The following is a 17279-nucleotide window of genomic DNA, read 5'->3' on the forward strand; positions in this document are numbered from 1 at the left end:
GCAAACAACTTACAAACCCACCACAGACATTTCCTTCTTCAAATTCCTTTTCTGCCATACTGCCTTTCAGTAAGTGTTCTTCTGCCTTACCCTTTCTTTATAGGGCCTGTTCTCTTGTTCTCCAGGATCCTGACCCTTCCCTGATGCCCTATGAGTTCTCATCTCTTTGCCCTCCACCCTGGCCCTGCTCTTGCCTTTAGGGTTCCTGGGACACAATCCAGAAGTTGTTCACATTACTTTGCTCACATCCTATGAGCAGAAGAACCCACAATTTCCTAAGGCAGAGAAACGTTGTTTGTTTGTTTGTTTTTAAGATTTTATTTATTTTATTGGGGAGGGACAGAGGAAGAGGGAGAGAGAGAATCAGACTCCCTGCTGAGTGCAGAGCCCAATGCAGGGCTCACAAGGCTCAATCTCATGATCCTGAGATCATGCTCTGAGCTGAAACCAAGAGTCAGATGCTCAAATGACTGAGCCACTGAGGTGCCCTTAGAGAAATGTAGTTCTTATTCTAGATTGCTGGGAGCCCAGCTATTTGCTGTCACTGTGCAGAAGGGGACGATGGTGATGGAAATTCAGCTAGCAGTTTCTCCCATGCTTTGCATATTCATGGATATGCCTTAGAAGTGGGTGGCTGACTTCTGTGCTGTTGGAGGACTCAGTGGGTCAGGCCTGAAGGAAGTGACTTGAGAGTGTATTGCAATAGTCATTTCCTGATAGAGACTAGAAGACAGAAACTGCAGGCATGTAGAGTGGAGGGCTGAAAAACCAGAGGCAAAGCTGTTCCTGTATGTCCTGGAGTCGAGAACATTTGGCTAATCACCAACAGCAAGACTGAAGGAAGATCCTTGGAAGAGGCTTGTATGGCTGCCATGATGTCCCAACTCCTGGTTGTGCTCTATACTGGTAAATCTTGGGGAAGGGCAGTCACTATGGGAGGTGGGGCTGGTCTGGGGCAGCAGCTGGAGCTGGCAGGGCCTGCAGGGCAGGGTGTGGAAACAGAGACTAGAACCTTCTACAGAAGTTTTATTAAAACTAGAACGCTGAATACAAATTCTGTACACAGGATATGTCGGGGGCTTTACACACATTTTCCTGTTTCCCCAAACTCAGTCAACCCTGAATTTCCTAATGACATTTTTCCCTCTGTACGTGGCATCTGTATTCTTTCCTATGTTATCTTCCTCTTCAAATTCCCCAGGTTTTTAATGTTATTATTTTTGTACTCAACTCTATCTTAAAAGAAAATCTGTAGAATACTTCTATTAATGGAAAATCAGTGTCCATCCTCAAAAACAGACCCTCTGGTCCCTGGGCCACAGTTTTCTGTTTCTGAGAAGTAGCAGTAAATGCGAGAAGCTGGCTGCAGACCAGCACTGGGCTGTGGTATTCCTCCACGGGATCGGAGAGAGAACCAGGAACCCAGAAGAGAGAGATTTTCTCACACAGGCTCAGCGATACTCTCCTGTCATTGCATGACCTTACATCTCTTAGAGAAATTCCCCCAAATAGTTCTCTTCCCCATACTTCATTCAAAGAATCCGAAACTCACAGCTGAAGTATGTGCCAAGGCCACTCAGCTACTATGTGAAGAAGGTGAATTCAAATTCTGGTCTGCACCATACCAAAAGTCATAATTTTCTATTGGGCAATATGAAGGAATTTAAAAGGTCCTAATTTGGGGGTCTAGGGGTAGAAATGTCTGGAGGGTGAGTGAAGGGAGTTGTGGCTAGAAAAACCTCAAGAAGGTAAGTGAACATTGGATCCAGTGATCTAAATAGGTGTTGGCAATCTTCTCCTGTATAGGGCCTGAGAGACAGGCTCTGTGGGCTGCATGATCTCTGCTGCTACCACTCAACACCTGTCAGAATGGCTGTCATCAAGAAGACAAGAGGCAACAGGTGTTGGTGAGGACGTGGAGAATAGGGAATCCTCACGCACTGCTGGTGGGGATGCAAACGGGTGAAACCACTCAACACCTGTCAGAATGGCTGTCATCAAGAAGACAAGAGGCAACAGGTGTTGGTGAGGACGTGGAGAATAGGGAATCCTCATGCACTGCTGGTGGGGATGCAAACGGGTGCAACCACTGTGGAAGACAGTATGGAGATTCCTCAAAAAGTTAAAAGTAGGGCTCCTAGGTGGCTCATTTGGTTGGGTGTCTGACTCTAGATTTTGGCTTAGGTCATGAACTCAGGGTCATGAGTCTGAACCTCATGTTGGGTTCTACACTGAGCATGAGCCTGCTTGCTTTCTCTCCTTCTTCCTCTGCCCCTCCCCCACATACTCACAGTCTCTTTCTAATAAAAATTTTTTTAAAAGCTAAAAGTAGAACTACTATATGATCATCAATCTCACTTTGGGGTTACATATCTGAAGAAAATTAAAACAGGAAATTGGAGGAATGTCTGCACCTCCATGTTTTTTGCAGCATTATTAACAACAGCTAAGGCATGGAAATGACCTAAGGGTCCATCATGGATAAATGACTACAGAAGATGTGGTCTGTATGTATAATGGGATATTATTCAGCTGTGAGGAAGAAGGAAATCCCACCATTTGTGACAACATGGATGGACCTTGAGGGTTTTACATGAAGTGGAACAAGTCAGACAAAGACAAATACTGCATGATCTCACTTTTAGGATCAGTTTGGTCTAGATCTGAAAGTAAGGCCACCAGAGGGGGTAGATGGGGAACATACACTTCATCCTTGCAAGCAATTCCGATCTTATATTTTTGAGATTGACTCTGGGGCACCAAGGAGATGACTCATGCCAACCATCATACCAGGGATGCATTTAGGCTATTTCCCAAGGGCAGACAAGTATCTTCACACAAAGGACTGCATTCTCAGCAGCTACATGTCCCTTATCATAGGATAGGGATCTCCCCACCTCCTTCCCCTGCTCTCAGTTGACGCAGATGGTTATGCTGTTGTGTTGGGAGGGATTTGGGAAATAATTTCTGGGACTTCAGAAATCTTTGCAAATGACTCTCTTTACATAAGATTCAGACTCCACTGGTAATCATATATTTATTGAATATTTGCCAAAGTCTGTGCTGTGTTCCAGGTGCTGAGGATGTATTCTCTGCCCTCAAGGAGCTTAAATTCTTTTTTTTAAATTGTTTTTTTAAATTATTTTATTTATTTATTTATTTATTTATTTATTTATTTATTTATTTATAATAGTCACAGAGAGAGAGAGAGAGAGAGAGAGAGAGAGAGAGGCAGAGACACAAGCAGTCTCCATGCACCGGGAGCCCGACGTGGGATTCGATCCCGGGTCTCCAGGATCGCGCCCTGGGCCAAAGGCAGGCACCAAACCGCTGCGCCACCCAGGGATCCCAAGGAGCTTAAATTCTAGTGACTCCAAATCTCTTCAGGACCCAATAGCATCAGGAATAATAGGTGTCTCTAGAACCTAAGTGGTTGGATTTCCCCCCAGTCAAATGGTTTGGGTCATAATTAAGATCTTTCTCACACTCTAGAAGCCATGATATGAGGGGAAGAGTAGATCCTGTGCCCTCTGCAATGTTGACATGCTCAGGAGACAGCTTGAGTGACACACTTAGCATAACAGTGATGATCAGGAGCCAAGCATAGTGCCCCATGTCCTTCACCATGCCCTCCACCATGAAATCTAAAGAGGACATCACAGAATACAACAGATGAGTAGGATGGATGGGTAAAGGGGGGGAAATCCTTGGACTCTGAGGCAAAATGGCAAGGCCATCCAAAGTCCTGGGGCCATTGTAAGGAGAGAGGACCCTGGGACGGTGAAGTGGGACAACATGAGAAATGACAGAGAGACTGAGATAGACTCCCAAGGATGTCTGTGTCCTGACTCCCTGGAGCTGTGGGTACATTCCTGGATGTGGCAAAGAAAATCCAAGTGGCAGGTAGTATTATAGTTGCTTATCAGTTGACCTTAAGGTAGGGAGTTGCTTCTGAATTATTTGGGTGGTCAGAGTGTAACCACAGGATCCTTAGAGTGTAGCAAAACAGGTACAAGAGGTGTCAATGCACCAACCATTGCTAGTTTTAGAGCCAGAGGAGGAGACCACCACCAAAGGGTGTGGGCGTGTCTAGACATGGAAAAGACCAGGAGATGGGTTTCATCTATAGCCTCCAGAAGGAAATCATCCCCAAAGAACCCTGGTGTTAGCCAGTGGAACCTGTGTTGTTGGACTTTTGTAACCCACAGAACTGCAAGATAATAAATCTGTGTTGTCAGGAGCCATTAAACTTGTGACAATTTGTGACACCAGCAGCCCTAGGAAATTAACATGAGGGGCAAACCAGCACCCATGCCAGATGGGCTCTCCTGCAGGAGTCTGAGACTGTCACTGAGTGTGATGACGGGAGTACATTCTCAGCAGGAGCCCCAGGGAGGCCCCTCAGGACAGGGCTCCAGGCGGATGCTCGTGTCTCATGGATGATTCTCTCACAGGGCTGTGCGCTGGCCGAGGAAACAGGATGACTGATGGTGAGTTTCTTCAGTTAGATCCTCTCTCTCCTTCACTCCAAACTCACCGTGTCCCTTCTCTTTACTTTTTTTTTATAATAAATTTATTTTTTATTGGTGTTCAATTTACCAACATACAGAATAACACCCAGTGCTCATCCCATCAAGTGCCCCCCTCAGTGCCCATCACCCATTCACCTCCACCTCCCGCCCTCCCCCCCTTCCACCACCCCTAGTTCGTTTCCCAGAGTTAGGAGTCTTTATGTTCTGTCTCCCTTTCTGGTATTTCCCACACATTTCTTCTCCCTTCCCTTATATTCCCTTTCACTATTATTTATATTCCCCAAATGAATGAGAACATACACTGTTTGTCCTTCTCCGATTGACTTACTTCACTCAGCATAATACCCTCCAGTTCCATCCACGTTGAAGCAAATGGTCGGTATTTGTCGTTTCTAATGGCTGCACCCTGATGTTTATAGCAGCAATGTCCACAATAGCCAAACTGTGGAAGGAGCCTCGGTGTCCATCGAAAGATGAATGGATAAAGAAGATGTGGTTTATGTATACAATGGAATATTACTCCCTTCTCTTTACTTAAAGGGACTTCCTGAGAGCAGCTCAGGCACCAAATCCCATCCCCAAATCTGCTTCCTTCCAGAGACCCTTCCCAAGCCCTCCCTCAGGGCCTGGCCCAGCTGGATAATGCCTCCCAAGAGCAATGTGACACTGCAATGCCACACTTCCACCAATGATGTCAACTTTGCTCTCAGAAAGGGAAATGTTCCTGTGGAGTTCCCACAATCACCAGATTCCACAGAGGGCATGGCTCTTTTTCTCCTCACTGACCTAGAGGCCAGCAGCTCTGGACCGTACACCTGCGAATACTACAGACGAGAGCCTCCCCAAATAAGTTCACAGCCCAGTGACATTCTCCTCCTGCTGGTGACAGGTGAGGAGGGTGCTTTGGAGTGACAGGGGCAGGTGTGGGGGAGGAACCCCAGGGAGGGGGGGGAGCGGCAAGGGGAGACGGAGAAACACAGCAGCAGAACGACTTGGCTGGGCTTCACCCAGGGCTTGTAGTCAGAGTCAGAAAAGGGTGAGACCAGGGATCTGTCATCTCTCCTGCTTGGCGGGACCCCTGCCAGGAGAACGGGGAGGGGGGGATCTCAGGCTTCTCCCTGTGACCTTGGAGCCCTCTTCTCTTCCAGGAGAGTTCCCTAAACCTTCCCTCCAAGCCCACCAAAGAGGTGTGGTGACCGCAAGAGAAAACGTGACCCTGCAGTGTCAGAGGCCAAACAATTCTTTCGAGTCTGTAAAGTTTGCTTTGCTGAAGGCGGGAGCAGCAGAACCCATAAGGGTCCAGGGTCCAGCAAAGAAGAAGATGAACTTCTCCCTCAGGAGTGTGACAGTCAGTGATGCTGGGAACTACAGCTGCGTGTACTTCCTGATGAGTGCTCCTTTCTGGGCCTCGGAGCCTAGCAACCATCTTGAGATCACAGTGAAAGGTGAGGTGTTTACTGTCAGGAGGACGGCAGATGGATTACCTGCCTGCTGAGCTGCTGGAACCTGAGAGAGTGAGGTGTGGACACTGTCTCCACAAGACTCTGCAACTTGGAGAAATCATTTAGGAAAATCCAAGTGAGGGCCAGTATTCTGTGGAATAGTGTAGAGGATCTTGTGCCAAGGAAGGAGTGCAAATGGTGGAGAATCATATAAAAGGAGGCTGGGTGTGGGCTTCCCGGTGCAGGTAGCCAAATATGCTCTGAGGACACCAGGTGTGAGTGAGGGGGGATTTGCAATTGACCCCCACTAAGAAAATAAGAAGTAGCCACAAAACTGTCACATATATCCTGGGCAGGGCACAATTAATTTAGACTAACGTGTGAATGACACCTCCTGGGGTTAGGCAGGAAGAGGTTCTAGCAAAATGGTGGATGAGGAGGGAGAGAATAACAGAGAGCCCAGGAGCATCTTTCTGAGAAAGACTCAGAGACTCAAGGAAGATCTGTGTTCCATTTTCACTGGGAATCTAGCACTCTTGCCTTTTAGCTCAGCTGAGTTGAGCTTTTCTCTTCCTAGAAAGTTGAGCCCTTTCTTTCTTTTGGAGAGGAATGATTTTAATTTATTTTTATTTAAAAAAATATTCATTTGAGAGAGACTGTGTGTGCATGAGTGAGTGCACATGAGTGGGGCAGGGGCAGAAGGAGAAGCAGACTCCCTGCTGAGCAGGGAGACCAATGTGGGGCTCCATCCCAGGACCCCGAGATCAAGACCTGAGCCGAAGGCAGACACTTAACTGAGTCACCCAGGTGCCCAAGGGGAATGATTTTTAAAAACCATGGCAAAAGTGCCTAACATAAAAGTTACCATTGTAAGTATTTTCAAGTGCACAGCTTAGAAGTGTCAAGTGCACTTGCACTGTAGCCTAGCTGCTGCCACCACCACCAACACCTGCCTCCAGAATGCTTTTCATCTTGCAGAATCGAAACTCTGTCCCCATCAAACAGCCTCTCCACACCCCACTCCCCCAGCACCCTCCATCCTATGTTGTCTCAATGCATCTGACAAATCCAGGAACCTCACGTAACTGGAATCATACCGTATCTGTCCTTTTGTGACTGGCTTTTCTCACTCTGAATCATGTCTAAAGGTTCGTGCATACTGTAGCAGATAGCTGGATTTCCTTCCTTGTCAAGGTTGACAATGGTCCATTTTATGAACGGACCACATTTCATGTACCTATTCATCCACTGATGGATATCTGGGTCATTTCCACCTATTTGACTACTGGCCCATCACCTGCTGGCCGCCTACTGGGTATCAGTTCTTTTGGATGTATACTCAGAAATGGGATTGCTGGATCACAGGAGAGTTCTACTTTTAGTTTTTTGAGGACCCACCACCATCCTGTTTTTCATAGTGGCCACACCATTCTACATTGCTATCTACAGTGCATATGGGTTCTGTAGGTCTGTTCAGGAAAGGGATTTTTTTTGTTTATTTGTTTGGTTTTTTTAAATATTTTATTTATTTATTCATGAGAGACACAGAGAGAAGGCAGAGACATAGGCAGAGGGAGAAGCAGGCTCCCTGCGGGACTCAATCCCGGAACTCCAGGATGACACCCTAAGCCAAAGATAGACGCTCAACTGCTGAGCACCCAGGCATCCCAGGAAAGGGACGTTTTTTTTACCCTTGTGCACCAGGGCTATTTTGTGAGTTTGTCCAGGATGAGGGTAGGAAGAGAGGCCAGTAGGAACCAGGCATCCTCCTGGATGGGGGCTGAGTTCCCCTGTATTGATACAAGGACCAGAATTTCCTAAAAGCTCATGGGGCAGGGATTCAGAGGTCCTGAGAAATGTCATACAGTATATGAGAAGAAGAGAAGTCAGCTGCCCTGAGTTAAAACTATAGCTCTGGCACTCGCTGTGAGTATCCTGCAACTCATTTCTTGGTATGCCTTTCTGGGGGGAGCAATGCACACATCGGACCCATACAACTTCTATGAGAAGGAGAGGGAATATAGCTGATCAATTATAACAGATAGTTTTCATGATTATATTAGTCAAGACACTTGGTTGCACCTACTTTGAAGTGACCTAGGAAAAGTTAGGGGAATCTATCAGTCTTTGGAATTGAAGAGGTCATTCAGGGTGTCCTAACCTGGCACTACTGACACTTTTTTGCTGGATCATTATTTTTGTGTGTGTGTGGGTGGGGTGGGGAGAAAAGTGCATCCTGTGCATCATAGGATGTTCAGCCCCATCTCTGATCTCCACCTGCTACAAGTGTCCTTTGCCAGCTGTGACACCCACAAGGTCTCCAGACACTGCCCAATGTCCCACAGAGGCAAGGCGAGGCCAGGCCTGGCTGGAAACCACTGGGATCACAGGCCAGGAAATCGTGGGAAGTGCGTGGATGCCACTTGGCTTCAGAAACTAGAATGAAAAAAAAAAAGAAAAGAAACTAGAATGAGGGACTGGTTTCATTCTCTTTTAGTGGGGACCAGTTCCTTCTTTTGGGCAGAGAACATGACTTTTTTTTTTTTTTTAATTTTTTTTTTTAATTTTTTATTTATTTATGACAGTCACACAGATAGAGAGAGAGAGGCAGAGACACAGGCAGAGGGAGAAGCAGGCTCCATGCACCGGGAGCCCGACGTGGGATTCGATCCCGGGTCTCCAGGATCGCACCCTGGGCCAAAGGCAGGCACCAAACCGCTGCGCCACCCAGGGATCCCGAACATGACTTTTAAGAGCTGAGTTTGCAGCTCATAAATTCTACTCCTGGAGAACCATCTGACTCTCCTTCCCAGACCCAGTTCAAAACAGACACACACAGACAAAGGGACCTGGGGCAGAGGATTGGGAGATGGGGTGGAGGTTTGTGAACAGGTCTGGTCAGCTCAGCCTCTAGGTTGATCCTAGGAAATGCTCTCTCAGGAGGATGCTGTGCAAGAAAAACTCAGGTCCATCCTGGGTGACTTGATTGTAGGAGGCAATGAGCAGTTCCTAAAAAAGAGGAGAGGTGATACCTTCTGATCCTAGGGTCTCAAAGTTGTGTCCCTCCTCCCTGCAATTTCATGTTGAAATCCTAACTCCTGATGTGACAGCATCAGGAGGTGGGGGCCTTTGGGAGGCGCTTCAGTTAAGAGTGGAGCCCTCCCTTCCGCTGGGTGAGGCTATCGAAGTTTGCCACCTAGAAGAGCCCCAACATCCCTGGACCATGCTGACACCCTTATCTCGGACTTCTGGTCTCCAGACCTGTGAGCAAAAGATGTCTGTTGTTCATCAGCCCCCTGGCCTGTGGCATTCTGTTAGAGCAGCCCAAATGGACTGAGACAGCTAAGGAGGGTGAGGTATTTGCTCAGTAAGGGTGTTTGCTCCAGAATTATAGAGCCCTGGACAGAGCAAGAAAATTCTAAGGTCCTGATGCTGATTTGGAGACCATCTGGCAGCACCAGGTAAAGGCGTTTTATCTCTACCCCAGGTTGGGGCCAGGGAGTGAGGTGGGGAATTCACAGACCTAGGGACACCTTTCCTGTATCTAAGATCCACCTGCTCCATTGATTTCTAGGTCAGTGTAAAGGGCATTCCCCCCAGGGGCATAAGTCAGGTAACTGGGTGAAAGGAAAAAACATTCCAACAACGGTAACCACCCATCTGTTACTTAGGTAGATGGCCCTACTATCTGGAAGGTGTGTACCTACTCTTGTTTTGCAAATTAATTACAAGTGTTTGGATTTGGGTTGGGGCCAAAGATTACTCTGCCCCTGTCTGCCTCAGCTTCTGTTAAACAGGGTTGATAGTGGTACCTACATGAGGGACTTGGGGTGAGATTCTGAGGAGGTAATTTACCTAAATCCAGGCAGCCCCCGTGGTGCAGTGGTTTAGTGCCGCCTGCAGCCTGGGGTGTGATCCTGGAGGCCTGGGATCGAGTCCCATGTCGGGCTCCCTGAGTGGAGCCTGCTTCTCCCTCTGCCTGTGTCTCTGCCTCTCTGTGTCTCTATGAATAAATAAATACAAATCTTTAAAAAAAATAAAGTTTTTTTTTTAAAATAATGATTTACCTAAATCCTTTCTAAGCTGTGTCTGGTGGACAGCAAATATCATCTAAGTATTTACTATTATTATCATTATCAACATCCCAAATTTCTCCCTTACATGTTGAAACAGCTTTATCAAGAACTGCACTCCTAGTGGGAGACTTTCTAGGAAACAGAGAAGGTACTTATCCTTCAAATGATAACAGTAAATATCCTCATGGTTACAATGAATTATAAATATTAGTGGAAAGCTGCATGACCTCTCAAGATCTTCCAGGTTCTAAAAAGGCCAAGGGTACACGTCTGTGTCTCTAACTCAGCTCAACTGCATGTGACAAGGTACAAGCATTAAGCACAGATGACACAGTCTTTTCAAAATGTGATGCTCAAGGAGACAAAACTGGAAGAAAAATATTGTAGGCTGGAGTTGCTTTCTGTAGAAGGGAGAAATTTTAAATAATTTGGGGTTATTCAACAACTGGTGAGTCATTTTTTCCCCTCTTCCTTATCCTTGGCATGTAAGGAACCTTCTGAGTTTCTTGTGTGATGGTCACACATACTGCTTCTTCTGGTGTGAATACGTGTAACGGAACGTCTCACCTGGAGGCTATTGATAAGCTCAACCACCTTTCCTGTGTTCTTTCAGCCACTGTTCACATCCGGGCAACTGTAACCAAGGGCAACAGGCTGAAGAAGACAGGAAGATGTCACCTGCAGAGGGGTGGTGGGGGAGGAGTTGGCAGGTGGATGACTGGATCCAGGTGCATGGACAGATTATCAGCAATGGAGCCCAAGAGTTTCCTTAGGGATTCGCCAGAGCCTTTTGTACACCCTTACAGTCTAACGCAGTTCTTACAGGGCCAGACCCCCCCAAACCAGCTGCTACACAGCCTATTTAACTTGTGGGGATGAGAGGGTCACCTGACTGGCCAAGGCAGGAAGCAGGCATTCTGACAGAGGACAAGGAAAGAGAAGTTGCTCATCTTAGGCTCCCCTCTTATTTTCCCCAGTCCAGTGGTTCTTCACTAGGAGCGATTTTGCTACTCAGTGGCATATGGCAATGTCTGAGACATTTCTGGTGGTTGTGGCTGGGGATGGGGGATAGGCGATGCTCATGGCATCTAGGAGGTAGAGACCATGGATGGCCACAAAACAGCCGATGATGCACAGGACTCCTCCCCACCAAGAATTAACCAGCCCCAAATATCGGTAGTGCCCAAGATGAGAAACTCTGCTCCAGACCTATTGTCTCATTTCCAGGTCGACACCAGAGTTCCTTCAGGGATTTTACAGGTGGAGACCATACTCTCCTCCAACTCCTAAAGCCTCTAATTACTTAAACTATGTGCCCCGGACCAGTAAGCTGCTTCAGAAGCTACTTACCAGAATACTGGCTCAACCACCTTTCCTGTGGTCCTGTCTTCCTTCAAGGTCACTTGAGGTGTTTGGTTTTTTCTCCCTTTATTCCAAAGTGTGATTTGTGTCCAGCTTCCCAGTGATTTCTTTGGAGCCAGACCCTAGAAGCCTGATGGTTCGTGGGGCTTACTCATCGTTTCTGAAGTCAGAACTGTCAAAGCAGTCTCTGGTCAGGAGGAGAGCAAATGCAGCTGGCAGGGGGTGGGAGGGGAGGGTGAGTAGACAGGAGGTGTTTGAGACAAACAGTGTCCCCCTTTCTGACACTGTGGCTCCCTAGGACACACAGGTGAACAACTATGAGTGGTCCAATAGAGAACAGCACAAACAGTGGCCTGGGGTGAAGTACAGGGCTGGGAGGAGGTGGGGTCTTCGGGTGGTCTCAGAGGTCTACTTCTTCTGCTGTGGTCAGCTCCTAGAGGTGGAGCCAGCAAAGCTGTGGGTGGTAAAGGCAATGAAGAGTGACATGGTGAGTATCATATCCGCAGAGCTTCATGAAGCTTGGTCCCACCCTGGCTCTGCTACTCACTAACTGTGCGACCCCGGGCAACTCATGTAGCCAGCAGGCTAGAGACCCTGAGGAAGAGCTGATGTTGAGTCTAGAGGGGGTAGCTGTAAGAAGAATTCCTTCATCCCCAAAGGAGATCAGTCTTTCTCTTTTGGCCTTCAACTGATTGGATGAGGCCCACCAATATTACGGAGACTAATCTGCTCCACTCAAACTCTGCAGACTTAAACGTTAATCACGTCTTTTTAAAAAATGAATTTAGGTTAAGACTGCATTTGTTTTAATTCCAGTGTAGTTAATATACAGTGTTATATTAGTTTCAGGTGCCATCTTCCTGGCAACCAGTCTAGACTGGTATTTTACCAAATAACTGGGTACCATAACCTAGTCAAGTCGACACATAAATCTAACCATCACACCTGCCTACACAGGAAGCTTGGGGTCCCTGAATGGGATCCGGACATTCCTGGAGTACACTCGCTTTTTCTTTCTGCATCCTATCTTACTTAATTCTGTTCCCTGGATAGATCTAAAACTCAGAAAACCTTCCTCCCACAAACCAGCGAGAGAACTGATAGGAATTTCCTTTCTTTTGAGAAATCTGAAAAATACTACCTAATAGAAGTAACCATCAAATAACAGTTACATATCCACCACCCAGAATTATACTTGCTTACAGCTCATCGTATTTGCTCTAAACTGTTTTCTTTACACACACACACACACACACACACACACAAAAGATTTAAAGAGTGCTCTTTCCCTCTCAACATTATTTTTCTCCTTCCCAGTAGAACCCTCCACCCTGTGGTTAGTGTTATTTCTGTGCATGTTTTTATACTTTTACTACATAGGCATGCCTTTGTAAATAATGCATAGAGTTTTAAATTTTATTTAATTTTATTTAAATTTAAACTCAAGAATTCTGTCTTCTAGATAAAACTGAAAGAGAGTCTCCCAAGATGGCAGAAACAGGAGTAGGTAAGACAGTAGAGCTTCCTGGGACAAAAGGTCATTCACCCGTGGGATGGGACATCCTTGTGAAGTCCTGAGTTATCCACCTCTGGGAAAATTCTGGAAGATGTCTATCTTTCAGTGATGCCTGAAGGCTGTGGCTCAGTGCTAGGTCTTTTGAGGTGGGGAGGATCAGAGGCACAGCTCTGCATATTCAGTAGCTGGGCCACTTTGGAAATGGTACTTCAATTCTCTGACGCTCAGCTCCGGCATCTGCACAGGGGGGCATCACTTGGTCTCCCTCCCAGTGTGAGAAAAACGTAGAGGTAGATCTCCAGCACGCGGCAGGAACTCAATTGATGGTAGACACACTGAGGCACCAGAACATGTCTCAGGAAATGGAGGGCGCTCTCAACTCTTCTCCTCTCCCCAGGGACCGTGGAGCTCACCCTCATTGTGATCTTCATCCTTCTCTTCATCCTCGGAGTCTTCCTCATCTACAAATACACCCGGTGTGGTGAGTTCAGGAAAGCAACCGCTACGTATTTGGGAGGAAATGGAAGAAATGGAATGGGAAAGTTAACACCACAGGGTTGATGCTGTCTCTCTTTCATCCCCAGGGGCAGCTCCTAACAAGATGACCAAATGGTAGGGCTACTCGGAGGATCCCATCAGCCCATACTTAACTCCTCCTCCACTGCTGCCTTGATTCCTCAGCACCTTTCTTACCCTTACCCCAATGACCACCCCAAGCATCTCTCCATGTCTTCTCTTCTTACGACCACCCTTCAATTCTCACCCAATGATCTTTCCTCGGAGCCTGTCCTCATGGACCACCCCTTCCCCCCCTCCTCTCACAAGACTCTGCTGGGCACCTGAACAGCCTGGGGACCCCAGGGAGTGGTACATGAGTATGGAGGAGGTGGGGGGACTTTGGTTTACATACAATCTTGCTTGCCACCTCACCTCCGCCCATCCACCATGATCCCAGTGTCTCACTCCAATTTCCTTCACCTCCAATGCTTCAATGTTTCTCTCCTTCAGCTCCCGCTCTTCTAAGGACCCTCAAGAACGGAGGACAAGTGTTCAGCCTGGGAAAGAAAGCGATGGTGGGTCCCCTGTGTGTGTGTATTTGTACGTGTGCAGGGTGTGCACATTTGCGTGCTGCCTGTGCCCATGTAAGCATGTGTATTTGAGTGTGCACATGTGAGTCTGCACATGTAGGTGCGCAGGGATGTATGCATGCATGTGAACATGTGTATGCATGTAACAGTGCACAAATGTGTGTGTACGTGTGTCTGTGAGTGTGTGTTTGTAGATGTGTGTGGTTGTATAAGTCTGTGTTGCATGTGTTTGTGTGTGGTTTGTATGTTCATGTGTCCGTGAATGTACGTATGCGAGTGTGTGTGTGTAGGAGTAATTGTGAGTGCACATATATGTGCATGTGTGTGTGTGAGAGGATATACAGGGATAGGTGTGTGCATGTGAGGGTGTGTATGATGAATGTCCTTGTGAGTGGTGGTGTGTGTGGAGATTTCACCCTGGGAGCCTGGGGGCACGGCAACAGCAGATTCTTTTCCTTCCCAGATCTGTCCATGGCTATCACAAACTGTTCTCCTGCCTTGGTGAGTTCCCACTATGGCCACCCCATCATCACCCCTCCTTGTCTCAGGTTCTCTGTCACTCTGCCTGGTTTTGTCAATGGTTTGGGGCCTCTGCATTCCTCCTCACCGCCCCCACCCCAGCCCTCACTCAACTTTCCAGAGGAATCTGGGTTGAACTCTTTATCCCATGACTTGTCCTTTCTGGGGACATTTCCCCATGTGACGTGGGATGCAGGCCACCTTCTCTCTAGAACTAATGGGATGATTTAATGAGCTCAGAGCCACACAATGATCAGTCAGATCCCAGTCATGGCATTGCGTTCAATACCCCTGAACGTACTATTATTATAAACTGTTAGAATCTCGGGCCAGCGACCTTCCCATCCTGAACATCTGTTTCTCCATCTGGACAATGGGGATAATACAGCCCACCTCTTGGTGCTCTTAATGAAAATATGGTAAGATCCCCTGTAAAGCACCTACCATGAAATACATCCATAGTACATCCTGCAGCTATTGATAGTCACCCTTATTTTTTTTACAGTTCAATTTTTAAAAAATTGCAGCAAAATTCACATCACATAAAATTCGTAATTTTAACCCATACAATTTAGCAACTTTTGGAATATTCACAATGCTGTACAATAATCACCAATATCTAATTCCAGACTGTTTTCATGGTGCCCCAAAAAACCACACAGCCTTTAAGCACTCTCCACATGCCCACACCCCCACCCCAAGCCCCTGACCACCACTAGCTTTCTGACCCTAAGGACATTTCATATTAACACTCACTCTGATGGCTGTGGGTATAAATTATCTATGGTTCATAACAATTCATCCCCAACGTAGTGGCTTAAGCAACACTTAATGATCTCACAGTGTCTGCAGGTCAGGAATCTGAGTGTGGCTCGTGCCGGGTCTCACAGGTTGGGATTTAGGCTTGATGAAGAGAGGATGTGTTTCCACATCCACTCACTCAGGTGGTGGCTGGTGGAATTCAGTTCCTCACTGGCTGTTGGCCACAGACCATCCTGACCATATGGGCCTTTCCATAGGACAGCTTATGACACAGCAGCTGGCTTGATCAGCGTGAGCAAGTGACCAGTGTGAACAAGATGGAAGTCAGTCCTTCATAACCTAGTCTTGGACATGATGACACACAACAGCCCATCTTTTATGCTTATTCTGTTTGACAGATGCACATCCCTAGATTCCATCAAACTTCAAGAGGGTAGGGGAACACAGCAAGACTTGAAGAGTGGGAGGCTCTAACACAGTTGTCTACCACAACTTGTCCCAAACGCTCAATCTTCACAACCCAACACTTCTTCCTGGGAGTACTTGATCCTTTTCTCCTTGCTTCCCTTTCAGGATAAAGCATCCCAGGTGTCAAGAGCTGAGGAACCCCACACAGTGACTTATGCTGAGCTTAACACCAGAGCCCTAAGAGAGGGTCTTTCCCTGCAGATGGAGCAGCCCCTGGAAACCTGCGTGTATTCGAGCCTTAAGGCATAGCCAGAAGGGCACCTGTAGCCCACGAAAGAACTTCTAGCACGGAGATGGATGATAAAGAGAGGAAGGACCCTTGGGACACTAGGCAAATGGGGATCCCTTCCCCCAAATTTTCAATGAACACTTGTTTCCTTCTTCTAAAAATTTGTTTTCAAATGAGAGGTATCATTTGCACAGAGTAAGATGCACAAACCTTACATAGCCAAGTGACTGTGTGCGTGTGTATATATATAGATCTCAGTGATAGATCTCTACCTATTCCCTTTGGTATAACTACTGTCCAAATAAAAACAGCATTTCCAGCACTCCTTCTAGAAGGTTTCCTTGCACCACTCTCCAGCTAACCGCCATTTTCGCTGAGATCATTCCTTTCTCTGACTTGTGTCACCTTGGATGACTTGCCTGTTCTTCATATGCACTCATACACCTGCGATACACCACATGTACTCTTCTGCATCAGCTGCTTCCACACACATATGTTATTTCTGAGGCTCATCCCTGATGTTACTCATATCCATATCTTCTTCCCTTTTTACTGCTGAGTATTACTCCGTTGCATGGTCATGCAAAGTTTGTTGATCCACCTTCAGGTGGATGGACATCTGGGTTGCTTCCAGGCTGACGTTTCTATGGGTCAGGCTGCATGAACACTCTTAACTATGTCTTTGTGGCATACATGCAGGCCTTTCCCTGGATTGTAAATAGTGGGATGACTGGGTCAAAGAACAGGTGTGTGCTTCATTTCATTAGACACTTCTGAACAGTTTACCAGAGGGGTTGTACCACTTCCTGTTTCCTTCTTGACAAGTGCCCAGTGCCTTTCTTAGTGGTCACACTCTGTTCCCACTCCCTTCTCTTCACATAACCTTATACAAGTCTGTGGGCTTGAGCCAGCCTTCACTGTGGCTTGTGACCTCCAATGATCCTCACTGCTGGTCTTCGTGCCCCTATGTAATGCCCTCCCCTGGCTTTGGAAGACTTGTTTCTAACCTACAGAATGAGGCAAAGAAGGCAGGATGTCAGTTCAGCACTTGCATTACTGAAGAATACAACTACCACCTAGACAGCAGGCTTTCTCTTGCCTTCTAGGATTGTGCACTTGCTTGATGATGTGAGCTCCCCAACATGGAGAAGCCCACTTGGCAAGGAACCAAGAATAGTCTCTAGCCAGTAAGGAACTGACTCCTGCCAACAAGCATGTGGTATGTGTTGTGTAATAAAGAATATGGCTGGTCTTTTTCCTTGGCTTCTGGGAGGTAATCTCTAAG

At 46.9% G+C, this 17279-nt stretch overlaps 1 protein-coding gene across 1 annotated transcript; it reads left to right on the top strand.

Moving 5' to 3' along the window:
• Positions 1-769: 769 nt before the first annotated feature.
• On the top strand, positions 770-16745 carry LOC129500924 (T-cell-interacting, activating receptor on myeloid cells protein 1-like). The gene is made up of 10 exons (XM_055311842.1): positions 770-906; positions 4455-4490; positions 5131-5421; positions 5681-5977; positions 12875-12919; positions 13326-13409; positions 13513-13540; positions 13937-14001; positions 14480-14517; positions 15871-16745. Exons 1-10 carry the CDS (start codon positions 864-866, stop codon positions 16012-16014), a joined length of 1071 nt encoding a protein of 356 aa, XP_055167817.1. The 5' UTR covers positions 770-863; the 3' UTR covers positions 16015-16745.
• Positions 16746-17279: the final 534 nt, after the last annotated feature.

Source organism: Nyctereutes procyonoides, unplaced genomic scaffold (assembly GCF_905146905.1).
Source record: "Nyctereutes procyonoides isolate TBG_1078 unplaced genomic scaffold, NYPRO_anot_genome, whole genome shotgun sequence".
NCBI classification, from domain to species: domain Eukaryota; kingdom Metazoa; phylum Chordata; class Mammalia; order Carnivora; family Canidae; genus Nyctereutes; species Nyctereutes procyonoides.